We start from the raw sequence: 26,097 nt of genomic DNA on the forward strand, positions 1-26,097 counted from the left end.
GCTACATATTCTGCATAGTGCCTTTAGGCAAAAATGTTTATAATCACAAATCTTATCCACTGCTCCTCCCTTCTGCCAACGGTTGACTCTCCAACACTTGCTGCCTGCTTTTGTTCTCTCTAGTCTCTTCAAAGTGTGTGTGTGTGTGTGTGTGTGTGTGTTAAGATTTTATTTATTTATTTAACAGAGAGACCGAGCACCCATGAGCAGGGACAAGGGGGCAGAGGGAGAGAGAGAGAGAAGCAGACTCCCCACGGAGCAGGGAGCCTGATGCGGGACTCGATCCCGGGACCCCAGGATCATGACCTGAGCCGAAGGCAACCACTTAACCGACTGAGCCACCCAGGCGCCCCAAATTGTGTGTTTTTAAAAATTTTGTCCAGAGGCCATCATTTTTAAATACAATACAGGTTAATCATTACTGGGAAAAAAAAAACAGAAACTCCAACTTTTGTTTTAAAACACTCAAGTGAAGATGTTGACTTGTCTGAAATTCAGACTAAAGGTCAAATGTAGCAATAGCCATGTGGTATTCATTGACATATTGATGGTAGTTAAAGCCATGAGAAGAGAAGAGACCAACTAACAGGTAAGCATAAACAGAAAAGGATCCAAGAAGGAGCACCTGGGTGGCTCAGTTGGCTAAGCATCTGCCTTCGGCTCAGGTCATGATCCCGGGGTCCTGGGATTGAGCCCCACGTCAGGCTCTCTGCTCAATGAGGAGCCTGCTTCTCTCTCTCCCTCTGCCTGCCACTTCCCCTGCTTGTGCGCACTCTCTCTCTCTGTTAAATAAATAATAATAATAAAATCTTAAAAAGAAAGAAAAGGATCCAAGAATAGAAAGAGAGAGGTTTTTTATTAAATTAACGTAATCCTCTTGAAATGAACAGTAATTACAGATGCCCCTTACTGAAGCCGGTGGGGAGGCGTTCCATGCATCTCACTGAATTCATCCAACAGGATTGCAAGATGGACAACTGAGGCCCACAGCAAGTGGTTTGCCCATGGTCACAAGGAAAGTGAGTGAAAAGAGGAACTTTAGGAAGAGATGAGAAGAGAGGAACTAGTGAAGGAAACTGCTGAGGACGAGTGCAGTTTGCAGGTAGAGGAAAACCTTGGGAGATTTTTTTCAACTCTCAGACACCAGTTTCCACATCTGTAAAATGGGAATAATAATCACCTTGTCGTTAGCGTCAAGATTAGGAATAATGTATTTATAGTACCCCAAACGGTGCACCTAGAAAACCTGCAATAGGAGGAGAGCTATGATACGTATGAATGTTATTTTATCGTATTGAGCGCTATTTTGTCATGCAAATTAGAATGAAGATTCCCCCCCAAATCCCTACCAGGCGTGGGTGGATATAGGGGTGGAAAAGATTAAGAGGAACCATGAGGGCGAAGATGGACAAGAGAGGAAGAGCCTTCAGGATGTCCATCCAGGGTGGAATTTGTGGGTGACCAGCCTCCAAAGGGAAGAAGTGAAAAATGTTTCCCACGCCCGCCGGTACCCTGTGTTTGCGTGATTGATGAGCGGGCTGTCCTCCCGGCTGTTGACAGTATCTCCAGATCCTTTCAAGGATATGGGCTCCATCCACACGAAAGGAAGAAACCTACAGATCAAGTCAAAAGTAAAGCTTTTATTATTTATTATTATTTTCATTTTATTATTTTATTTATTATGTGAAGTATAAAAATAGATCGAGTCCATGCTGATGCAAATAAATGGCTGAATACGTCTCTCATACAGAAGAACTCCAAATCATTTTTTTAGATACTCTCCTCGAGGAAGTGGAGCATAACTTCCCCTCCTTCAGTGTGGGCTGTACTTAGTGACTTGCTTCCAAAAGGAATAGGAAAAGGGAGTAAATGTAGTTTTACAGTGGAGAAATCTGGCAAACTCAACCTCAGCTAGACAATCAAGGTTGACATCAACAGTGATAAATCATATTGATAGTATGTATGTTGATATAATGTAATAAGAATGACATTTTACCCCTGTGGCCTTCATCCTCAAGACACGTTATGCCGTTAGAAGAACATCAGGCAAACCCCAATTGAGACACATTTTACAAACCCCCAGTATTCTTCCAGGTCACTGAAAACAAGAAAATTTTGAGAAACTGTTGCAGCCAAGAGGAGCCTCAGGAGACATGTGGACATCCTGGATGGGGTCCCGGAACAGCAAAGAACATTAGGTAAAAAACTAAGGAAACCTGAATAAAGTAAAGACTTCAGTTAAGAATAATATATCAATATTAGGGGCGCCTGGCTGGCTCAGTTGGAAGAGCATGAGACTCTTGATCTAGGGGTTGTAAGTTCAAGCCCCATGTGGGGTGTAGAAGTTACTTAAAGAGTAAAAATCTTTAAAAGAATATATCAATATCAGTTGATGAGTTGTAACAAATGTACCATACTAACGTAAGATAATAGCAGGAGAAGCGGGTTCCAGGTATATGGGGATTCTCTGTATTCTCTTTGCAGCTTTTCTGGAAAACTATTCTGTAATTGAAAGTTTATTTTATAATTATGTATATACCTATTTTTTCAGGTAAAATACATGTATAGAGAGATACAACATACACACACACACACATATGTATTTTTTTTTTCTTCCAGCTACAGCTTGATACTAGATACAGAGAATGTATTTTGGAAACTTTTTATTCCTGAATCTGAAGGAGGTGGCTGAAGTCATGTTTTCACTGTCAAAAAGCACAGGAAACAATGGGGGACAAGCATGGACAAAGGCATGGGAATTCCTGGACAAGCAGAGGAGCGTCCCATTTAGTGAAAACGAGGGAAAGGTGTCAGAGAGAGGCAGAGAGACCCATATCTCATTCCACCTACTTTTAAAAACTCATGCCTAGCCTGAACATACCAGAAGTAGTGGGACAGTGGGCTGCACTAGCTTAAAAAATGCAGGAAGGAAAGGAGGGAGGGAGGAAGGGGGAGAAAAATCAAGAAAAGGGAGAGAGGGAGAGAGACAGGGAGACAGAGAGAAAGAATTTCCTTTTTAAAAATAACTCTCACTTGAAGGGGCGCCTGGGTGGCTCAGTCATTAAGCGACTGCCTTTGGCTCAGGTCATGGTCCCAGGGTCCTGGGATCGAGCCCCACATCGGGCTCCCTGCTCAGCGGGGAGTCTGCTTCTCCCTCTCCCACTGCCCCTGCTTGGGTTCCTGCTCTCACTGTCTCTCTCTCTGTCAAATAAATAAATAAAATCTTTAAAAAAAAATAAAAAAATAAACTCTCACTTAAAACAACTTTCTGGAATGTTAACAGGGTTTCACAATGCAGACGTCTCAGTTTGGCAGCTTGATTGATTTCCTGATTTCCAAGAAAACTGAGTTGTCATCTGGTTCCTACTGGGCTGTGTAGCCTCATGAATATGCAGTTCTTACCAAATGTGAAACGGTTGCTGAAGAAGAGAAATTTAATGCTTTCTGACGTATTGCTCCAAGCCCTCCACTGTCTCAAAGATGAAGAAAACCAGTGGGAACACTTCCCTCCTTTCCACGTAAAGAAGAGAGTGAAGAATTCCTGAAGCTCCATTTCTTGGGGAGTGCTCACGGGCACTAAAGGTTCTGGACCCGTCTGTTGGGTGAGGAGTCAGACGGGCACAGTGCACCTACGTGGTTTTGTGGGATACCTATGCAACCTACCTACCAACATACCTACCATCGCTTGTAGTTCCTGTATCCTCCTCATCATCATGTGATTTTGAGCACTTCCTGGTACAGCCCTGACAACAGTAGGGAAAAGATGAACATTTACAATGCACCCCGTATGCACTTACCCCTCACCAGTTCTACACGTGAGGCTCTTCTCTTATTCCACTTTAGACAAAGGAAAAAGAGGCTCAGAGGAGTAAAATATTCTGCCCCTGATACCTGATATGATGGTTAATTTTATGTGTCAACTTGGCCAGGCTATGTGCTCAGTTGTTTAGTTAACCACTAGTCTAGATGATGCTATGAAGAATTTGTACTTTTTTAATTAAATTTTTACTTATTTATTTATTTGTTTGTTTGCTTTTTAAGTAATCTCTACACCCAACGTGGGGCTCAAACTCACGGCGCCGAGATCAAGAGTCTCATGCTCTTCTGACTGAGTCAGCCAGGTGCCCCGGCTTCGAAGAATTTTTATTTTTTTAAGATTTTATTTATTTATTTGAGTGGGACAGAGAAAGAGAGGGAGAGCACAGAGGGAGAGTGAGAGGAAGAAGCGGATTCCCCGCCAAGCAGGGAGCCCGATGCAGGGCTCGATCCCAGGACCCTGAGATTATGACCTGTGCTGAAGGCAGATGCTTAACCAGCCGAGCCACCCAGGCAGCCTCAAAGAATTTTTAGATGTGATTAACATTCACAATCAGTTGGCTTTAAGTGAAGCAGATTACCCTCCATAATGTGGGTGGGCCTTATCCAATCAGTTGATGGTCTTCAGAGCAAAGACTGAGGTTTCCCAGAGAAAAAGGAATTCTGCCTCAAGATTGATCTAGAAATCCTGCCTGAATTTCCAGCTTGCCAGCCTGCCCTACAGATTTCAAACTTGCCAACACCACCCCCTCCCCACCAAGTGAGCCGATTCCTTAAATGCGGTTCTCTTTCTTTTAACCCTGCGGCTTTTTGTATGCAGAGCCCCTGTTCTCACTCCACACTCTGCTGTCTTTCACACCCCAGAGTCATAATATAAGCCAGGAGCCACTGGGACCTGGTCTCTTGAGGACATACTGAAGGAGGATTTAATGTGAAGGAGAGCAGGTGAGCCAGGAAAAGTGCTATTGAGGAGGAAGGGAAGATGTCAGGAAGATGGGGTCAGCAAGGAGAAGGGAGGATGTGGCAGAAAAAATACTAAAACTAATAGTTAATGCTCAGTGAGTGCCTCGGAAGGGTCGGCACTGCTCCGAATGCTTTGCTTATATTAACTTCGTTTTACAGGTGAGGAAACTGAGGCTCAAAGTCACATGGCTGGTTCGTGGCAGAGCAGTAGGCAGTGTGCCTCCAGGACGGGGTGCCAGGGAGGGGTGAGGATGCTGCTCGGTAGGGGGTCAGTTAAGAAATAACAGAGGGGGGCACCTGAGTGGCTCAGTCATTGGGCGTCTGCCTTTGGCTCAGATCATGATCCCAAGGTCCTGGGATAGAGCCCTGCATCGGGCTCCCTGCTCGGTGGGAAGCCTGCTTCTCCCTCTCCCACTCCCCCTGCTTGTGTTCCCTCTCTCGCTGTGTCTCTCTCTGTCAAATAAATAAATAAGCCTTGAAAGAAAGAAAGAAAAAAAGAAAGAAAGAAAGAAAGAAAGAAAGAAAGAAAGAAAGAAAGAAAGAAAGAAAGAAAGAAAGAAAGAAAGAAAGAAAGAAAGAAAGAAAGAAAAAGAAAGGAAGGAAGGAAGGAAGGAAGAAGGAAGGAAGGAAGGAAGGAAGGAAGGAAGGAAGGAAGGAAGGAAGGAAGGAAGAAAGAAGAAGGAAGGAAGGAAGGAAGGAAGGAAGGAAGGAAAGAAAGAAAGAAAGAGAAAGAAAGAAAGAAAGAGAGAAAGAAACTAACCGAGGGTACCCAAAGTCACATTTTAGTATCGAGAACAGGGGTTCTTAACTGGGGTGCACCAACCACAGACTGCACGCGGTAATTCAGAGTCCATGAACTTGGCTTGAAAAATATTACCACTTTCTTTCTGGCTGCCATGCCCTTGGTTCTGAAGACTTTGGTTGGAGTGGCGATGTCAACAAGAAGCACAGAGCTTTCCATCTCCCTTTATAGGTGCTGTAGTTCTCTTGAAACACCACTTAGGCCCATTCCTACTTCAAATTTGTAGTTTATCAGGCTCCCAGCTAGATCTTGTTATTTAATGCGTTCATAAAGAAACCCATGAATTACAACATCACACACTTAAATGTTTTCACAACTGTATTTCAACATAACTAGCTTCCTTTGTAACCCTGTGTATTTCATTTTAGGCATATGAAAATATTGTTTTGAGGCGGGATCCGGGGCACAGAAAATGGTCACGGGCCCCCCCACCCCCACCTCCACCACCCCTTGCCCAGAGGGGCCTTGTGGACACTGGCCCAGAGCAAGGGCAGGGGTTCAGCTCCTGCGGGAGGGACCAGATCAGAATTCCAGCAGGCACTGCCCCTGCTCCAGGAAATCTCCTGGTGGGGGTGGGCAGGGGTGAGGCCTCCCCAGGGACCTCTCACTGAGAGCTTCAATTTGAGGGAATGATGTTGGGCCTCTGCTGTTCATTGCAGAAAAGGAGAAAGGCATTAGCTTCTTACCTTAAATCACAGGAGGACTTAGGTGGCATGAGGACAGGGCCCCGAGCTCCCTGTGGAATAAAGGGAGGGGGAGCGTCCCAAGCACCGGTTCTTAGGGAATTGTTTCAACTGAATTTAAGGACACAAAAACCAAGAGTGGGGAGAAGAGGTGGGAGGAGATTCTTGCAGAAGCAAGTCTCCCACACCCTGGTGGAAAACAAAAGCTATGTCCTTGTGCCGGGTGAAAGTTGAGCCATTCCCCTTTCCAAACAAGACTCCGGGCTCGCAGGCACTGATGCACGCATGCACCCTGGATTCTTCCCTGCAAGGACAGTTCCTCCGTCTCTGCCTCCCATGAGCTGCCGCCCGAACGCACCAGGCAAGCTCTGCTCTGGGTGACACGGGTGGCCAGGCTCCAGCTGTAGGCCCCCGTGGTCTTAGGAGCAGAGCTGCACCGTTGTACAAGGACACCCGTCATTTCACAAAGGAGGAAATCCAGAACACAGATGCTCTTACTCAACTGTCCCCCATCCCTGAGTTTAGCTTCCTTATCTCTGTCAAGACCTTCCAAGCTTCCCTACCTGCCGCAGGGCAGATCCCACCCTTGTTCCCCAAGAGGAAGGGGGGCACACAAGACTAGTCAGAGGTCCTGCAGGCCAACTCCGAGAGAAGCTGAGCCCAGATCCCCAGCCAGCCTATAATTGGACTGGCTTCCTGTCACTCTGGCCATGTGCCCATAGGGTGAGACCAGAACCCATGAAATCCTTCCCACTGCTCAGCAGCTCACCTCCCTATGGAGAAACTTCCCAGGTTTGAGATAACTGTAGGGAAATGACACATAAAAATTAATTCTGGGATGGGGGATAGACTGGAGGGACACCGAGGGATGATGGGAAAGGCCTGGGAGTCTGAAACCCTAGAAATTTTCAGGGGAGCCACTCAAAGAGACAGGGCAGGGCTACCTACTTCTGCTTTCTGCTGTGCTCTTCACCGCTCGTGATACCGTAAGGTCTGGTCAGGGCAGAGAAATGATCGACAGGACCCAGAGACATCATCCATTCATTCACGCATTCATCCACGCATTCATCCATTCACAGATACTTGTTCCAAGCAGGGGCTCACAGTGTGCAATGGGGAGCGGAGGCAGAACCACACACCCTGTAAATCCAGTCCACAGAGGGCTTGGGGCAGAGGGAGGAGAATACCCATTCTCAAAGGGGGATTGTGGAGAGCTGCTTCCTCGATGGTGGCCTGAGGCAAAGTCTTGAAGGATGTGCAGGATTTTCCTAAGTGAGGAGGGGGATGAAGGGCCTCCTAGGCAGAGGTTCTGAAAGAGGCCCCAGGCCCATCTGGAGAGTACTGGGACTCGTGTACTGGGCCGCACTGGGCAAAGAGGACTGTGTGTGTGATGGCTCTCAGGAGAAAATGGGGTCCGGGGGTTAGGTTCCTTTAGGAAGTTCTGGATTAAACAATGTTGAACAGACCTCTTTGCTGCAGGACTTGTCAGAACCTTTAACCTTTTCACCTGCAGGGTGAGCCTCATGGGGTATCCCCGGACTGGCATTCCGGCTATCCACGCTGGGATAAGGAGCATGGGAGGCAGGGGGATTGTATGATGTTAGAGAGGAGGCAAGGGGCTCTAAATGCCAGACCAACGAGACTGAAATTTGTTCTTGGGACCAGTGAGGTGTCTCAGGAGGCTGAAGGATTTAACTGAGGGATCTTGACTCAGGGGACTTGGGGCAGTTTAGTAACCAGCAAGGACAGGGCTATGGCAGGACATGGCCAGCCCCTCCCTCCTTGACAGCAGGGTCACTCTGGGAGAGGAAGCAGAATCCACGGACACAGGCAGCAAAGGAGCTCAGACAGGCAGGCTAGAAGGTATGGAAGGCTGGGCCACCGCTGAATCCAAGCGTGAGTTAAGACCATGGTGGTCAAGGCTGCTAGGTTCAAATCCTGCCTCCACCACTTCTCAGCTGTGGGTATCTCACTCCATCTCCCTGGAGCCTCAAGCTGCCTTTTTTTTTTTTAAATAGACATTATTTTTAGAGCAATTTTAGGTTGGCAGAAAACTGGTGCCAAAGTACAGAAAGTTCCATATACTCTCTCCCCAACACGGCTCCCACCCCCTGCCTCACAGCTCCCCTATTATTAACATCTTGCATCAGTGTGGAACATTTGTTACAAGTGCTGAACCGATACTGATACATTGTTATTAACTGAAGGCGGCAGTTTACTTGGGGGTTCACTCTGTGGTGGACGGTTCCACTGGTTGTCACTACCGCATGATGTCATGTATCCACCATTACAGTATCATGTAGAATAGCCTCGCTGCCCAAAAAGTGCCCTGTGTGAGCCTCTGTTTTACCATCTGTAAAATGAGTGTGTGAAGCCCATGTGAGCCCCTCAGACTCTGTTGGTTGCTGATTTAGGCTTCTTGACTAATGGGACAGACATCAACTAAATGTTTTTCTAAATATGGTCTGATATCCATCAGAATCCCTGGACTTGGGGGAGGGGGTCTTCATTCAAATATTCTCAGGCCTCAGCCCCATACCCTGCAAAGTCAGAATCTCTGGGGTAGCGCCCAGGAATCTGCATTTTAACCAGGGCCCGAGTGCCCAGGGCCGGAACTAGGGGTACCTGGAAATTGGTACTACCAAAGCTTTTCAAATGCAAACAGAAAAATCCTAGCCATTGTCAGGTTAAAGCTCAGGAGAGATACCCATTCCTGGGAGGAGGCAGGAGTAGAACCGTTTTCCATAAAGGCTGGAAAAAGCCCATTTCTGCCTTCTGCAGCTCCCAGCCCACAAGCCTGCTATTGTTTCGTATCTCGAGTGCTTATCACTCACCCAAAATAACCTGCGTGCAACGTCTCACCAGCTGCAACTCTCTCTGCAACTCCCTCAATTTAGCAGCCAACACGTTCGGCTCCGCGACAGAGCCCAGGGCCCAGGAAGGGGCCCCTCCCTCGTGGCCATCTGTAGGGGGTTAGATGGTGTCCTCCCAAAATCCGTGTCTGCCCAGAACCTCAGAATGTGACCTCACTTGAAAATAGGGTCTTTGCGGATGTAATGAGTAAAGACCGGGATGAGGTCGCGCTGGATGAGGGCGAGCCCTCAGCTCAATCTCTGGTATCGCTCTAAGGACAGGCAGACACGGGCAGAGCTCCACCGAGGGCAGGCGGCCGTGTGAGGACGGAGGCAGAGACTGGACGGAGGCAGCGACAAGGCCAGGCACACCAAAGAGGACAGGAGCCACCAGAAGCTAAAAAGAAGCAAGGAAGGATTCTGCTCTAGAACCTTCAGAGGGGACATGGCCCTGGCGACACCTCGATTTCAGACTTCCGGCCTTCAGAACTGTGAGAGAATCCGGTTCTGTGGTTTCAAGCCTAGTTTGTGCTGATTGGTCCCAGCAGCCTTAGCAAACCAATACACCATCACTGCACGGCCCCCTGCCCCAGCTCTGCCCGCCCCTCAGCCCCACTACAGCCTCGAAGGAAGGACCCCACACGTGGGCGAGTCTCCAGATGGACGTTTTAATGTGGCTGGCTGCGATCAGAGCTATTTTCTCTCAACCAACATCTCTGAATTCTGCAGCTACAAGGCCTGTTTCCTACACCAGGACAAGGCCCCTCTCTCCTCCGCCCGGAAGGCGATAATCCCAGAAGGGCTGGACCAGTAGAAGTGACAAGCAGCTATCGGTCCTAGGGGCAGTATCTGGCAGGTGGTGCCAGGGGGCAGTCCCTGGGCTCAGCCAGGGGTCCGGCTAGACGGGTCACTGCAGCTTCATGCCGCTCCGGCGCCGTGAGTCCTTCCGGGCAATGGGGCTGAAGTTCACAATCTCCTTGTAGATGTGCTCTGTGAAACACAGGCTGGCTCAAGGTGTGTAGGGGGTGCTCAGGGCGAAAGAGAGCCCCCTCCCCTGACATAACGCGGAGCAGAAGTCCGCTCAGGGAGCAAGCAATGCACGCAGGAGACAGTATCTGCTCAGAGAGGAGGCGGCAGTGGGGATCCTGGAGGGCGCGGGCCAGCTGAGGCCAGGCCTGGAAACAGAGCAGGCAAAGCAGAGACAGGCCAGAACCCTGAGGCCCCCAGCTCTTACGCTTCCATTCATCCACTGTGAGTTTCTCATGTTCTAAGGAATCATCAAAGGGCTGCGGGGCCTCTGTCTCCTCCTCAGGGTCTCGGAAGGGCTCAAAGAAGGGGTGGGCGAGGGCCTGCGAGGCCGTCAGGCGCTTGTCCACGTCCAGCTCCAGCATCTTCTCCAGCAGGTCTATGGCTGCAGGGACAGGGCAGGGACAGAGCAGGCGCGTCACACCCCAGGCCCCGCAGAGCCCCGCCCGCTGGGACAGCCAGCAGCGCCCGCCCCCCACCCGAGGAGCCAGGCCCCAGCACTCACCCTGGGGGCTGGCGCGTGGGAAGAGCTGAGAGAAATCCTTCTTGGGGCTCTGTGGCAGGGCTTGGATGTAGGATTTGGCCTGGAAGACAGAGGAGCAGTGAGTAATCCCCCACGGTCAGCCGGTCAGCCTCTCGGGGCTCAGGCCTTGGGGTAAAGGGCAGGGACTCCAGAAAAGCCCCAGAGCCAGGCTGAAGGCTCAGGTCAAAGTCCAAAGTGGGACGAAGGCAAGAAAGAGCACCTGCCAAGGGCAAAAGGAGGGACGGGTGAACCCTCCTTCCCATGTGGGCCTAGAGCCCACGTGACGCCCGGTTAGCCAAGTGCACAAGCCTCGGCCCTTCTAGACCCACTTGCCACTCACCGCTTTGTCGTTCAACTTCTGCACAAACTCTGCACCCGGCACCCCCGTCACTTTTAGGATCTGGGACAGCTGGTCCAGGTCTTGGCAGAGGATTAAGGCTCGGCCTCACTCTCCCGCTGCCCATCCATCACTCCCACCCAGGTGCTGAGGCAACCATCCAGGAGCCAGACGCACTCTCAAGGGAGGGCGCAGGTCTCTGGAAGGCTTCCCACCCACCTTAACCCTCCTGGATGCGCCGCCTTCCCACCCCCATCCCACCCAGCCAGCCACCCTCACGTGGGTCTCTCCGTCACCTTCCCCCACCCTCACGCTGAGCTCGGCACTGCAGACCCCACGTATTCTCCTCAACACCCGCACGGCGCACACGGCCGCTCCATTAGTGCGTGTGATGCCAACACGTGAAGTCTTTTCCACATGGTGGTGGAATGGCAGGTGACTGCTTTTCGGCAATTCCCTTATCTGCATTTTAAAATCGTTCTACGGTGAGGGGCGCCTGGGTGGCTCAGTCGGTGGAACGTCCGACTCTTGATCTCAGCCCAGGTCTTGGTCTCGGGGTCATGAGTTCAAGCCCCCTGTTGGGCTCCACACTGGGTGTGGAGCCTACTTTAAAAAAAAAGAAATCAAATAAATAAACAAACAAACCACACTGTTCTACAGTGAGCATCTATTGCTTTCGCATTAACAAAAAAAAAAAAAGAGAGAGAGAGAGATTTAATCAAGTGTCTGCTGAAGGAGTGAATCCCTGGAGTTTGGCTTTTCCAGCAAAGGATACAATCTTTCCCCTTGAACAGAGTCTTCCCCGTCAGCATCTCTGCCATGATACAGCCCACAGACCAGATGTCCACTGCAGAGGAAGGGGAGGACCAGCTGACCCGGCAGTCAGTCCACCCAGAGTAACCAAAACGGCCTTGGAGGAGCCGCCAGAGAAGAGCCCCGGCCCCTCCCTGGGCAGTTGGCCACTGACCAGTTTGGTTGTAGTGCATCCAGCTGAGGATCACCTCGGGGGCCCGGTACCAGCGGGTCACCACATAGCCTGTCATCTCGGCATCTGCATGCCGGGCCAGCCCGAAATCCAAGATCTACGGCTCAGGAGACATAGGGAGAAAGCGCTACTGCAGACAGGAGGCTCCCAGGGGAGAGGGGCCCACCCCAAGGCCAGGCTGACCCTGCCTGCGCCCGCTCACCTTCAGCTCACAGTCCTCGTTCACGGCCAGGTTGCCCGGCTTCAGGTCCTAGATGAGAGGAGAGAGCGAGCGCTGGGCTGAGAGCTGGAGACAGGAGCTTATCCCGCTTCCTCTCTCTGGGTGTCAGCCTCCTCGTGTGTAAAATGGGGGCTGGCCTAGGTGTCCTCTTGGGCCCATCCAGCTCTAAAATACTCTTGATTCTTGGAGCCTAAATCACCCAGCTCAAGGCTCGCTTTGTTTGCAGCATCCAGAAAGTCCCCCAGAACACAGCGTTCTTCTGAGCAGGCCTTCCTGGGCCAAGGTTGGGTCTGAAAAATCCACATTCCAAGTTCCAGGGGATTTTCGCCTCCCCATCCTTTCCTCCTTCCCGACTGTGGAGAATCCCTCTGGGGTCGGGGGGCCTCTGAAGAACACTGCAGAGAAAGCACTCACCCTGTGGATGACCCCAGCTGAGTGGATGTACTGTGTACGAGAAAGAGAGAGAGAGAAAGAGAGAAAGAGAGAGAGAGAGAGAGAAGGGTGAGCGCAGCTTCCATACTGGGGGCTTCAGGCTGGCTCCAAACCCCCTCCCACCCTGTCCCGCTGTGCTCTTCCAGCCCCCACGGCCTGGCATTCCCCAAACCTCAGGGCTCAACACCAAGGCGCCCCCCTCGGCCACCTTCCTGCCCCCCCCACCCCGTGCACCTTGAGACCCTTGAGTATCTGATACACCAGGTACTGGATCTTGTCCTCACTGAACTCCATCCCCATGATCTTCTGCAGGTCCGTCTGCATGAAGGGCATCACCAGGTAGCTGAAAAGCACGAGAGCTTCTTGCCAGCCCCAGCCCCACCCAGCCCCAGGTCTGAGCTCAGAGGAGGTGCAGGGGCTACGGCAGAACCGAGGCCTTAGAAGTGGCCTCCGTGTGCAAGACCCAGCCCCACCGCAGCCAGCCAGATCCCCACATGGGCTTCCTGGCTTCTGGCTCCCGGCCTGGCCATGGTGGCCGCCCCGTTGGCAGAGCCCAGGGTCAGCATTTTGGCTGGTGTGTGCTCAGGAAAACCAAATGGAGCTGTGCTCCCTCTCTTCAAAGGCGCCCTCTCCTTGCCCGCCTCCGCGCCCCCCAGAAAGCCACAGCTGTGACTTAGGAGCACCTGCCAGGATTTCCTTCTGCTTCTGTCCAAATACTTTCTCCCCCAGAGGGTCATGCCCGGCTGGGAGAGCCCCACAAACCACCAAGAATGTCTGCCATTCCAAGAAGGAAGTAATCAATTTCCAGGAGGGCAGAAGAAGGAAGAAGGAGTAGCTGAGCCATGGCACCCTCCGACTGGATTGCAAAACAGGTCAAGTTCAGCAAAATATAGCTGTTGCTCAAGGTAGTAACAGAAAAGTCCAGAACAAAAGATGGTAGATTTAAAAAGGCATATTTACAAAAAAAAAAAAAAGATGTGGTGGAAGCCATCTCTATGAGCCTATGATTTTTTTTTTAAGATTTTATTTATTTGAGAGAGAGAGCTGAGAGCATGCGCAAGAGAGAGAGCACATGCGGGGGGGGAGGCGGAGGGAGAAGCAGGCTCCCCGCTGAGCAGGGAGACTGATGACTCGGGGCTCGATCCCAAGACCCTGGGGTCATGACATGAGCCGAAGGCACCCTAAGCCTCTGATTTTCTGAAGCTTTCTTCTACCTGATCATCCCCTCTCCCCCATGGGGGCCCTGCTCCATTCACGGTCCCCTCCCCACTGTTGTCCTTCACCTCTGCATGGACCCTGGTTCTCTCTTCTCAGCTGACAAACTTGCTGAAGTCTAACCGTGCTTGAACCACCTTCCCTTGACTTGTTTCTTCAAAGAGCCACCCCTTCTCCCTCTTTCCCTCTGCAACCAAACTTCTAGAAGGAGTGGTTCATACCTCTTGACTCACTTCCAATCCCCTGACGACCTGACGTCTGCTCCCGCCCTTCCGAAACTGCTCTGATCAGTCTCACCAGTGGCTGCCCAGCACCCGCTCCCGGGGCTCCCTTTCTTCCTATCGGACATCTTGCAAAGTCTGACCCTCCCTCAAGATTCTCTGTTGATCTCTTAATCGCCAGTATTGTATCACGTTCTACCTGAGCCCAGACCTTCCTGAGCTCGATTTATGTGCAACTGCTGATTAAACACCCGAACATTTATAGGCTCCTAAAAAGTTGTGTCTAAAACAGAGTTCATTATCTTTCTCCCAAGATCTGTTCTCCTTTCACCTTGTATTCCAAGCAGGAGCCTGGCATCCTGACCTACACCCCTTCTCCCGGCCACTGCATCTCCCAACAGATACGACCTTTTGACAGTCCTGTCTCCTGATGGGCCTCAAGTCTGCTCTCAGCATCACCTCCGCCTTAGTTAGATCAAGGTCTGGGACACCACTCTCCAGGCTTTCTCTGCTCCTAGAGCTGCTCCCTGCTTCCCCCCCTTGCCAAAGTGCACCCCCAAATCGATCTGACTACTTACCCCAAAGTTCAAATCCTCCATGGACTCGAGGCTGCCTGTGGGATCAAGTCTGGACTCTTCCCTTGACCAAACCAGCCGTTGGCCTTCACTAGTCACACTGAACTTACCCATATTCCCCTCACAGTCCAGTCTCAGGCCCCTGGCCTTTCCTTTGTCCACGCAGTTCCTTCTATCTACTATGCCTTCAGCACCGTTACCTCAGGTGAACATCTACTCCCCCTTCGGCGCTGAGTTCGAGCGTTGCCTCCTCTGTGAAGCCCCGAGGCAGCATGCAGTGCCCCCCCCTCACCTGACCATACTTAGAGCACCCACCACACTACTGTGAGTCTTCATTTAGAAACTGTACCCCCACCCGGCCTGGGAGGGGGGGCTAGTCCACTTTAAATTCCCAGCGCTAAGCCCAGCAACTGGCTTTATAGGAAAAAAAAAAACTCTTCAGAATCACTGCATTAAATTTAAAACGAAAGCATCCTAACAAAGGGACCTTCGGCTACATTTAAAATAGGGGTTGGGAAAAAAATTTAAAAATCTACCTTCTCAAAGGTTCCTACGTTGTAGACCAAGCACTGCGGTAGCAAAGCCATGCATTTAACAACAAAATTTTCTGGCTCCGTGTGACTCTGTCAAACACCCCATCAGCCAGAGGGGACCAGGGCTTCCTGCTAGGAAGAGCCCCAAGGTCCAGACCCACACCTGGGTCCCCACAGAATGGCGAGGCAAGTTGGTGCGGACCCTGTGAGGACTGCCAATGAGGTCTTGGTGGTATTAAAGCAGGTAATAAGAGAAGCAGATGAGCAGACAGATCCTGTCAGGCAAGCACCCCACAAAGCCCCTCCCATCTCTTCTTGCCCGCCTTTCTCTCCACCACCCCCCGCCCCCCACTGAAAGAATCTCCAGAGAGAATCACACAGCAGTGGACAGCCCGGGACAGGAAGCCCGCTGCCCAGAAGAGCGAATCTGGACTCTCCCCTAGCCAGCTCCCCAGCGGCAAGTAAGGCCTGCAAATGCCCTAGAACCCAGTGCAGCCCGACTCACAAGTCATGGAAGCTACGCAGGGAGGAGGCTGAGGTGAAGACATCCAGGAGCCCGATGACCTGGGGAGAAGGTTGCCAGTGAGGCTGGGCAGCTGCCACAGCCCTCTCCCCCTTTCCATTGGGGCCCAGCCATGCACACAACCACCCGCCCTTTCCTGATACACTGTCTGCAGCAGGAGGCAGGTTCCCAGCCTTCTTGGGAGCAGTGAAAAGGGCAGAGGGATCCCCTTAACTGGGAGGGAGCTTGCAGTACACAGTGATGGGAAGGCAGGCTGGGGAGAGGGGGAATTGCCCCCCAAGTCTGGGGTTCAGGGCAGGTGTGCAAATTCACTCTCAACTCAAGGAGGCAACCACAAGTGGTGAAGGGAATGGGAGGAAACAGGGAAGGGGGTCTTCCAGCCAGCAGGCTCCCTGCCCTTGACCTTGGGTCTCCCACCACATCCATCCTTGCCTGCCAAAGGGCTGGTTCAGAACCAGGGGCAACGTCGCCCCTGGCTGGGGGCCATGGGGAAGGGTTTGCTGAAGAGGAATGGGGCTTAATATTTGTCCACGATATTTTGAAATCATTTTACCAATCTAGGTATCCTAGAGCAAAGCTTGGTTGTTAGGCCCAGCGCCGGGTGGCTAGTCTTCCCAGCTGTTTCTGTCAGACAGGATATTCTAATGGTCATGCACTGAGGCCTGGGGCCAGGCTGCATAGGTTCAAATCCCAGCTGGGCCACTGACTAACTGTATAACCTATTAGTCTTTCTGTGCCTTGGTTTCCCCTTCTGTACATGGGAGTAATAGTACTCAACTCCTGTGATGTGAGGATTAACAAGTTAGTTTATGCAAAGCTCTGAGATAGCACTTGGCACAGAGGAAGTGCTCAAGTACCTATGGTTATTGTTGTTATCAGAGCCACGTGTGGAAGCCACATTAACCAGGATGCTGGGGGCACCCTAGCTCCGAGATCTAGAACACATTACAAAGTTCCTCCGTGCCCATTCCTTCGCAACACCGAGGAAACAGTAAGTTTGCACCTCACAAAGTTCATTTTGCTCCACTGCCAAAAAAACCTTTTGCACCCTTCCTGGGAAGTAGGCAGGGCAGGTCCTGGCACCTCATTTTAATGAGGTGAGGAATAAGGGCGGGAGGGGCAGGGAGGAGATTGGCCCTGTCCTGGGCTCTCTGTACCCTCTCAGGCCATCTCCCGGACACGTGGGGGCGCAGAACCTGGTCAGGAGCCTTCCGGGCCCCCCTCCCCCTCCACAACCCCTCTCCTCCGCCGCCCGCCCACCTGCTCCAGAGCAGACCCCAGAGCCCCCAGGCCCAGCCTACGTTCTCATGCTGCATGTGCTTCAGCAGCCGCAGCTCTCGGTACGCCCGCCTGGCAAAGATCTCGGACTGGAAGGGCCGGCTCAGCTTCTTGATGGCCACCTTCTCCCCTGACCGCTTGTCGATGGCGGAGCTGGAGGGCACACACAGGTCGGTGGGCCGTGGCTTTCTTTCCTCCCCAGCAGCCCCCACGTCCCTCACTCTGGTGAGCCCAGGCCATCCTCACCAAAATCCCTCCTGGCCAACGGGCTGGGCTGGGAGGAAGGGAACCCGCCACCTGGAAGGGGAGGTAGCAGCCTCAAGCGTAGTGAGGGAGATGGGGAGGGGGACTGGGGAGGGCGGGGGGGGGGCAGTTCTGCACTGGGTCAGACCCAAGGTCATGCCAACAGGATCCAAAGCCCGGAGGGAAGCTCACTCTGCACCTTGGCAAGTCTCAGTGTACCCACTCGTAACAACGGGGATTTGCCTGGATGAACTCTAGGGTCCCGTGTAAGGTTCAAGTCCTGGAGAACCAGACCCAGTCCTAATTCAACCCACAGAGACCCCATAAAGCCGGTGAGAACAGTGAGGTGGCGTCCGTAGCGGCCGCAGGCCAGCCTCTGCCACAGCCTGAGGCTTCTGGCTCATCCTGCGCTGCCCCGTCGCCTCCTCCCAGCTCCAAGCGCTCAGCCCGGGAAAAGCCCCCGTCAAGGGTCTTCCGAACCCGCGGGACTCTGGGCCTTGGGGTCCTGGCTCAAGGTGGTGGGCGCGCGGCCCCGAGCACCCGGCCGGAGAGGGGACCCCCGCCCCAAGGTGGGTTCCGGGAAGGGGTGCACTGGCCGGCCCGGCCCGGCTCGTCGGGAGGCTCCACCTGCGCCCGGGTGCCTGCGCGCCCGCCGTCCAGCCGGCCCGACGCCCCGCGCGCGCCTTCCCCCCACCTGCGCCCCCCAGCGGCGCGCAGGCCCGGGGGGTCTCACCACACGGCGCCATAGGCCCCGCTGCCTACGTGCGTCGGGGACACGTAGGTCTTGGGCAGCTCCCAGGCGGTCCTGTTGACGTCCTGCTTGTAGAAGCCCTTTTTCCGGGTGAAGCTCATCCCGGGCACCCGATCTCGGCGGCCCCAGCGCGGCGCCTGCGTCCGCGGCCCGCCGGGCTCCCAGCTCCCGGCCCGCCGCCCGCTCCTCCCCCGCGCGAGGGCGGGGTCCCGGGCCCGCGGCGCGTCCCACCTGCCTGCTCGCCCAGGTGCGCCGGGTGCGGCCACGCCCCGGGCCTGCCTCGGCAGCCTCGGCAGTGTGGGGCCCGGGACGGGAGCCGCGGCCCGGGCGGCAGGTGCGCTGCCCCGCAGGACGGAGGTCCGGCGGCTGGGTAGAGCCCAGGGGCTCCCGCGTAGGGCGGGGGTAAGGCGGGGGTGGGGGGTGGGGGGGGCGGAGACAGGGCCTCTCAGGTCCTTCCGGCCCGGGACTCGGTAGGAAGATCTGCGTGGGCATCGTGGTGCGGCCAGTGAAGACAATTTTGGAAAAACAAAACCAAACCCCACAACTTTTTGATTACGGGAAGTTTCAAAAGAAGTTTCAAAAGTACGAAAGTAGAATAGCGCCTTGCTTCTCATCTGAATGTGCCCTGAATCCCCTAGGCGTTTTATTTGATTAAAATACAGATTCTGGTGCAGTTGATTTGGGGCGGAGCCAAGAGTCTGCGCTTCAAACAGGCTCTGCACGGCACTTTGATAGTGAGGTTCTAGCGAATCTGCGTGGCCCCAGCCCCTCCGCTTCAACAATTATATCAACCCTTGGCCGACTTTGTTTCCATCATTCTGAAGCAACACCAGGCATCGTATAATTTCATCCATAATATGTTCGTATCGCCAAAAGATTAGGGACTTCTTTTAAAATATAACCACAATATTTTTATATCTAAAATTACCAACAGTGATTCTATAGCATCAACTATCTAGGCTCAAATTTCTGATTTTGCACGGGTTTTTGCCAGCTTCCTAATGCCCTATGAGGGCAGTGACAAGCCAGGGCCTTCTGGCCCTGTGTCTGGTGGCTGGTACAGCCTGCAGAAGATTCTGTGCTCTAATTAAATCACGGAGGCCTCCCAGGAAGGGGGGGTGGGACCGAGAATAGCCGTAAGGGGTCTGGCCCTTCACTGGCCTGGGGAAGGGGTTGTGGAAGGGGCGGGGACCACTTGCTCACTTAGTCAAAGGGAGAGAGGGTGTCTTGAAGGAGGAAAGGAACTTGCCTGTGGCCCACAGCAAGCTGAGGGTCCTCACTAGGGAGTCTGCAGTCCCCAACCCCTGGACCCCAGTCCTTCCCACACAGTCTGGAAAACCACCGCAGGCTGAGGGCCACATGGGGATCCCACAGAAATGCCCAACAGGCATGGCATTCAGAGAATCTAGTAGGATATCAAAAACTGTATTGAGAATGAGTGGAATGGAAGAATCAGACCATTCAAAGTGAAAAAATATTTCCTGAACACGTGTGCATGCTATGGGCCAGTCATTATTCCGAGCGTTTTACACATACAACTAACTCTCTTAGTCCTGGTGAGAGGTCTGTGAGTCAGTACTATTATTATGCTCATTTTAGAGATGAGGAACCTGAGGTCCAGAGAGGTTAAGTAATTTGCTGAAGGTTGCACAGCTGCTAAGGGGCAGAGCTGGGTTGAAGAAGTGCGCATAGCCTGGTTCTAAAGGCTATGTTCTCGGCTCCAAGTCTATGCAGTGTCTCTGGGTTGAAAGGCCTTGCTTCTTAAAGGCAATGGTCTGCATTTCACATCGTCCCCCTCACTCACATCATGAGGACATGACTACTGATCAAACCATGTCTCCCTCCGCACATCCTGCATGAGGGTATCTGGCATGTTCTCCACCCTCTTCTCTGCCCCAACCCCGACTCTGGCCCTGAGACCCTGTGGGAGGGAAAGGGAAGGGGCTAAGTGCCTGGGAGGGCTGCAGGAGTTTGGGACCTTTGGGGTTGGTGGTGCCAGGGGATGGCACCCTGATGCTGAAGCTGGGGTGAGGTCCTGGAGGCCAGAGTTCAGGCCTGGGTGCAGGCAAGACAGAATTGTCCAGGAGACTTAGGGTTTCCTTCTGGGTTGAGCATGGCGTTCCCCAGGGCAGGGACAGAGCTTCTGCCTCTCTATTGTATGTCCCAATAAACTGAGTGTGGCAGAGGTGAGCCCAGAAAGGTGGGGAAGTGCTCCTGCCCAAGTGGGTACAATCCTGCGAGGGCGCGAGCTGGCCACTCGGGCTGTGGCTCCGGATGCCTCTTAAGCAATGGTCAGGAAGTGACTCAGGCCAGTCCAATGACACTGTCTCCCCCCACCCCACCTCGGGCCTCAGCTGGGCCCATGTTTACTCAACAGCCAGGCGGCCTCAGGAGAGAAATACCTTGGAGGATCCAGTCAGGGAAGTCACACATGGGAGAGGAAGCACAGGGGGTCACTGAGGCCCCAGGCTCCTCTTCTCTTTCAGCTCCAATCTCCTCTGCACTTCTCCTCCCAGATGCTGGCCCAACCTTGTCATGTTGGTTTCTGCCCTATCAAGGCCAAAGCAAGGGGGTTAGGAAACCAAATTTGGAAGGGGACCCAAGTTGCCACCCTGACTCTGCACTACCAGCTGTGTGGCCCTGGGCAAAACTACTGCCCCTCTCTACAGGGTCTCAGCGTCCACTTTGTGATGCGGGAGTGATAGTAAGCATGGCAAATATATCTCAAGAGTCCTGGGAATGTATCACCCCAAGAGCAGCACAACAACACCCCAACGAGGTGGGGACTGGCAGTGCCTCCAGCCAAAGACAGTTAGAAACCCACCTGGGAGTGAACGAGCCGGGTCTATCACTCCTTGCACCAGGGGAACCATGGGGCAGTTCAGTAACAGGGCACTAGGAAGGACTCACTATAACCTTTGGGTTCTTGTTAGGCAATCGGTGGAAGGTTTAAGGAAGCAAGACTTTGATCTGGATTTGATACTATCAGGAAGTAGAGGTGATTCTATGGTTGGGGATCTTAAATCTTACCTAGAAGAAGAGCCAACTGGAAAGAGGAGAGGGCTGTGATTGGTAGAGAAGCAGCCTCTACTCAGATTAGCTACATGGGGGATGTTTGGTCATTTCTGTGGTCTGGACAGCATGCCTGTTTTGTCTGTTTTCAGGCGTGATTATGGAGTGGTCTTGTTTTTGTCTTGACCCATCGCGGTCACTGATGGCCTTGTCTGTGTTCTCGGGAGCACAGCAGGGGGGAGCTGCCCCGCCAGCTCCGAGCACCACCAAGGCCTGGCTGATAGGACCAGGCAGCTCCCGGATGTCAGGGCTGCTTTGCTCTGTCCAGATGGAGAGACCGAGGCCCAGAGGTGTTCAGTAATTGGCCCAAAGTCACACATGACCAAGAAGTTGGTGGATGTGATCTTGCAGAGGCTGCACATTCAACCACCAAGTAGACAGCCCAGCACCCAGCAAGCACCCGGGAAGAGGCTGTTGTAGGGTTGTCCCCCTAGTGACGCTGGGGATGGGGGGCAAGGGCACGCGTTTTGGGAGGAAAGATGACTGGTTTCTTAGAACAGAGACAGAAGCCTCACAGGACGAGGCTGGGCTGCCCGTGTCCGCTCCATCTTGCTTCAGGAATCTGGCCATGCCTCAAACACTACAGCCCTCTCTGTCTCAAACGCAGGGCCAGCCACTCAAATCTTCACCACAATTGGCCAGGAGACCTCTACAAAATGAGAAACCATGATGCGTCTGGGGTCCCGCCGGGACGAAACCGCAAGGGAGCCCTAAGAGCTCAGGCTCCAGCTCTGAGAGATTCCCCTGCTTCTTAGGGGCTTTCACAACTCCACAAAATAATTAAAATCAAGAGGAGGTAGGGAAGTGCAGAGGGAAGGCCGCGCATGGGGGCTACCCTGTGCCTTGTTAACTTAGAGCTAGCCCTGGACAAGGTAGCCTCCCTGAGCCTCAGTTTCCTCCTCTGTAAAGCAGGAGTGGTAACAATACCCACCTCGCGGGGTGTCTATGAGGACTGAGAGAGACGGCAGGAGAGGTGTCTAATTCAGTGGCTGGCACATGGGAGATGCTCTCCCGATGTGCCTTCCCCAGTGTCGTCCAGCTTTGCCTCCCGGGCCGCCAGACCCCCCACTGCTCCGCCCCAGCCCCCGCCCCTTGCTCCCAGTCCTGCCCCGGAAGCTGCTCCCTTGGGCAGCTCCTACTCACATCCAACTGTTATTAAGCTTTTACAATTTTTTAAAGTTTTTATTTAAATTCCAGTTAGTTAACGTAGAGCGTAATATTAGTTGCAGGTGTACAATAGAGTGACTCATCACTTCCACACATCACCTGGTGCTCATCACAACAGGTGCCCTACTTAATCCCCATCACCTGTTTCACCCATCTCCCACCCACCTCCCCTCTGGTCACCATCAGTGTGTTCTCTAGAGTCAAGAGTCTGTTTCCTGGGGCGCCTGGGGGGCTCAGTGGTTAAGCGTCTGTCTTCAGTTCAGGTCATGAGCGGGATGGAGTCCCGCATCGGGCTCCCTGCTCAGCAGGAAGCCTGCTTCTCCCTCTCCCACTCCCCCTGCTTGTGTTCCTTCTCTCACTGTGTCTCTCTCTGTCAAATAAATAAATAAAATCTTTTTTTTTAAGAGTCTGTTTCTTGGTTTGCCCCCCATCGTCTCTTTAACCCAGCCCAAAGACTCATTCCACCCATCCACCCAATGTTTATCGAGGGTCTGCTGAGTGCCAGGGACTGACCCTGGCGCTGGGGATGTAACTGAAATGTAACAGATAAAGATCCTTCCCACACCCCCTCGTGGAGCTGACAGTCCAGCTGCAGAGGCAGATGGAAAACCAATGAACAAATACATAGCATTAGGCTGAGCCACATGAAATGGCTCATATTTGACCATTTCAGATGATTCAAGCAAATGTCACGTCAGGCAGTGTTAAGCCCTGTGAAGAAAATGCTGCTGAGTAAGGATATGAAGAAGGACCATGAGAGCTCTTTTAGACAGGCCATCAGGGAAGGTCTGTCTGAGGAGGCGATATGGGGGCAACACCTCACTGCACATGGGAGTGAGCCCTGCAGGTCTCCAGGGGAGGAGCAGGTGTCTGCCTTCCCGACTTTTCCACTGAGTTCCCCCGTCTGGGCCTGCCCCCCCCCCCCCCCCCCCCCCCCGCCTCCGCCGACGCAGCCTCATCCCTCACTCCAGCCTGCTCTGCTCAGTCCCTCGGGGGACCAGCTCACCACACCTGGGGGCAGCTCACTGGCCTCTGGGTACTGGGCCACCTTCCCCAGCACCTCTTCCCCTTCTAGGGGGCTGGGGCCGCTCAACAGCCTTAGGGCCTCAGCGGAACATCCATCCCAAGAACAGAATATCGGGCTCCCCTTCTCCCAGGTGCCGCTCAACTACATGAACTTTTCTCTCTCTTCCCACCATCGCCCTCCTTTGGACCTGGTCCTCTCCCTGCCCTCAGTTTGAGCACCCCCTGGTGGAGGACGGGGTTGGGGACAGCTCTGCTGGAGGGGCCCCTCCCAGCCGGCCTTCTTGGGACTCAGAAGGTAAACGTCCCCTCCTCACACCACACACAGTCCTGTTGCTTGCTCCCCGCTCCAGTGCACCCCAACACCCGCCTCTCTCTGCCCAGCCTTCGCAAGACGGGCCCCTTGACTGAGTCCTGTGAGGATGTGGCCTGGGGTCAGTCTGGTGAGATACTCCAGTGGTGGAGTGGACTCTGCTCCATGTGACCTGCTGTGGCCTCTGTGGCATTCATCGTAATCATAACTAATCAGCCCTGTCCTCTATGAAATGTCTGCCTCCACCACCGGACAAATGACTCAGTGAGGGCGAGGGCAGTATCTTGGTCACTGCCGGGCACCCGGCACTGTGCCTGGCCCACAGTAAGTGCTCAATAAATACTCGGTGAACGAATGAACCAAAGATCTTTGTCTCCTGTTGGTACAGGAGGCAACGGGAGGAATGAGGTTTGAAGACCCGAAAGGTGGAATGGAGGAAGGAACAGTAGGGGAGTCACGCTTGAAATCAGGTCCGCTGTGAGGGGTCTGGGACGCGTGGTCTCTGTTTGGTTGGACACAATCTATCCTGAAGGGTGTTTGGCTTTGCACTGTTATTTCATGGCTCTCTGAGGCAGGGCCTATGGGCGTCATGCTCGTGGGGCCCTCAAGCTCCCATGTGTGGTGGTAAAGGGCTTTTAATTAAGAACCTGAGCACACAACCCGAATTCGGGGACCTCTTCTCTCACCAAGAATTTGCACCAAATTTCCACCGTAAAGCAGGCCCCTTCCTGCCTGCGGCCTTCCCGGCTCCCACTGACACTGTAGAAAAGCCAGACCCCCTACCCTTTGGAATCGCCCTTCCTTCCTGATCTTGAAAGCTCAGCTCTGAACCCACCTCTTCAAGGAGGTGTTCCGGAGTGAACTCCAGACCCGCTTACCTCAGTACCCCAGTATCCACCCTCCAGAACCCACAACCCTGGTGGCCCCCCGCCGCACACACACCCCCAGGCTTTGTGACGACCACAGCGTCCTCGGGTACACTCCGGCGAGCCAGTGGAGAGTAACGACCACTGGGAGGCAGAGCTGGGTTTGAATCGCGCGCTGACACTTACAGGCCATGTGACCTTGAGCAGGTGAATGCGTGTCTCTGAGCTTCCTCATCACTGAGATGGGAGAGCAACACCCACCTAGCCAGGGCGGGCGGGAGGATTTAATGAGACTCTGGAGGCATGGGTGCTCCCTGACATCCTCCAGGATTGCTCACCTCTCACCTCCTCTGAGTGTCCTCCTTGACCCCATTGCCAGCCACACCCCACCTGCTTCTCCTGGCCTCATTTTCCTTTAAGACCTAATGTATCTCTCAGTGCACTTGTTTGTCATCTGTCTGCCTATCATCTGTCCACAGGAACAGGGACTTCGACGACTCTGTTCATTGCTGAATCCCAAGTACCTAGAATAGTGCCCTGCATACAGTGACGGGCCAACGGCCAGGAGTGAGGGCTCTCAGCAGAAGCCACGGTCATCACCGCGCATCTCTGTCCTCTTTGTTTGCAGTTGATAGGTTGGCCCATTCACCTTCGGGCCCGGGGCCAGCCCAGCTCAACAACCTGCCCAAGTGTGGGAATAGGTCAGCGTCCCGCCTGGGGTCCTGTGTGCCCTGCTCTGGGCTGAGGAGGCCATGCACCACCCCCCGGAGGGCATCTCAACAAGCTGCCTTTCCAGGGCAGAGGCCACTGGCGCTCTGCCCTTTCGATGTAAACATCCAACACCAGGACACGTGAATCATCCCCAGGAACCCCACAACCCTTGTCAGGGCCAAAGGAAGCCAGAGAAGACTAGTTGGACTACCTGCCACGGCAGAAGTTTGGGCTCTGATCCCAGCTCTGCTTCGTGTTTTCTGTGTGACCTTAGGTAAGTCACACTGCCTCTCTGGGTACTTCGGTTTTCTATTTTGTGTATTTAACAAATATTGATAGAGCATTAATTTCTTGCCAAAAATTGTTCTAAGAGCTTTACATACATGTAACTCATTTCGTCCTCTTAAGAACCCTATGAGATGAGTTAATAATACCCTCCACTCTTCATATCACAAACCTGAGGCACAGAGAGGCAAAGTGACTTGCCCAAGGTCACACAGCAAGTAAGAGGCAGAGCCACGATTCAACCCCAGGCAGTCTCAACTGCAGTCGGTGCTGGTAACCACTATGCTCAGCTGATCTGCACAGCGCCCCTGGGGGCCCAATCTTTGTCTTTTAGGAATCTGAATTTCTCCTGATGGTGCCCCCATTATTTGGCCACACATTTATCTTCCTGAAGGTTCCATTTAGCTTCCCTAAACAAGACTCTTCCTTCCCGTCCTTCTCCACATCTAATCATGGGAGCCCCCCCAACCCCCTTAATTCTAGAAGGAAACAGTCAGTGGTCTGTTGGAAAACTGGCACCAGGGGGATGGGGAGTCCCAGTGCGTAGCGCTTAGTGATTTCCGTGGTGTAAATACTTCCACCATGGCCAAATTCAAGCTACCGACTTGATGTCACTGAACATGGAGTTGAGAAGAGAGGCACAAAGTCAGCTGTCAAGAGCCACAACGAGTGGGCTGTGGGC

The 26,097-nt window shown here is 53.1% G+C and overlaps 1 protein-coding gene across 3 annotated transcripts; it reads right to left on the reverse strand.

Moving 5' to 3' along the window:
• Positions 1-9,746: 9,746 nt before the first annotated feature.
• MAPK13 (mitogen-activated protein kinase 13) lies at positions 9,747-18,358 on the reverse strand. 3 transcript variants are annotated; one of them, XM_027603371.2, is made up of 12 exons: positions 17,961-18,355; positions 17,008-17,137; positions 15,689-15,747; positions 12,874-12,982; positions 12,622-12,651; positions 12,190-12,237; positions 11,970-12,084; positions 11,778-11,849; positions 11,006-11,085; positions 10,648-10,726; positions 10,351-10,527; positions 9,748-10,106 (listed from the first exon to the last, which is right to left on the reverse strand). In XM_027603371.2, the coding sequence occupies exons 1-12, from the start codon at positions 18,077-18,079 to the stop codon at positions 10,024-10,026; spliced, it is 1,101 nt and encodes a 366-aa protein (XP_027459172.1). In that variant the 5' UTR covers positions 18,080-18,355; the 3' UTR covers positions 9,748-10,023. The 3 variants fall into 3 exon arrangements, with proteins under 3 accessions (XP_027459173.1, XP_027459171.1, XP_027459172.1); XM_027603372.2 differs by having other exon boundaries at positions 9,747-10,106; positions 11,778-12,084; positions 17,990-18,358; XM_027603370.2 differs by having other exon boundaries at positions 9,747-10,106; positions 11,778-12,084; positions 17,961-18,358.
• Between the last annotated feature and the right edge of the window lie 7,739 nt (positions 18,359-26,097).

Source organism: Zalophus californianus, chromosome 7, assembly GCF_009762305.2.
Source record: "Zalophus californianus isolate mZalCal1 chromosome 7, mZalCal1.pri.v2, whole genome shotgun sequence".
NCBI classification, from domain to species: domain Eukaryota; kingdom Metazoa; phylum Chordata; class Mammalia; order Carnivora; family Otariidae; genus Zalophus; species Zalophus californianus.

Bases quoted from the DNA above. Each gene is read 5' to 3' on its own strand.
- MAPK13 (XM_027603370.2), bottom strand. From the start codon at position 18,079: ATGAGCTTCACCCGGAAAAAGGGCTTCTACAAGCAGGACGTCAACAGG. The intron at 12,238-12,621 runs GTGAGTGCTTTC...CCTCTCATCTAG, and splicing joins CAGCTGGGGTCATCCACAGG to GACCTGAAGCCGGGCAACCT. The intron at 10,727-11,005 runs GTGAGTGGCAAG...TCTGTCTTCCAG, and splicing joins AGAAGTTGAACGACAAAGCG to GCCAAATCCTACATCCAAGC.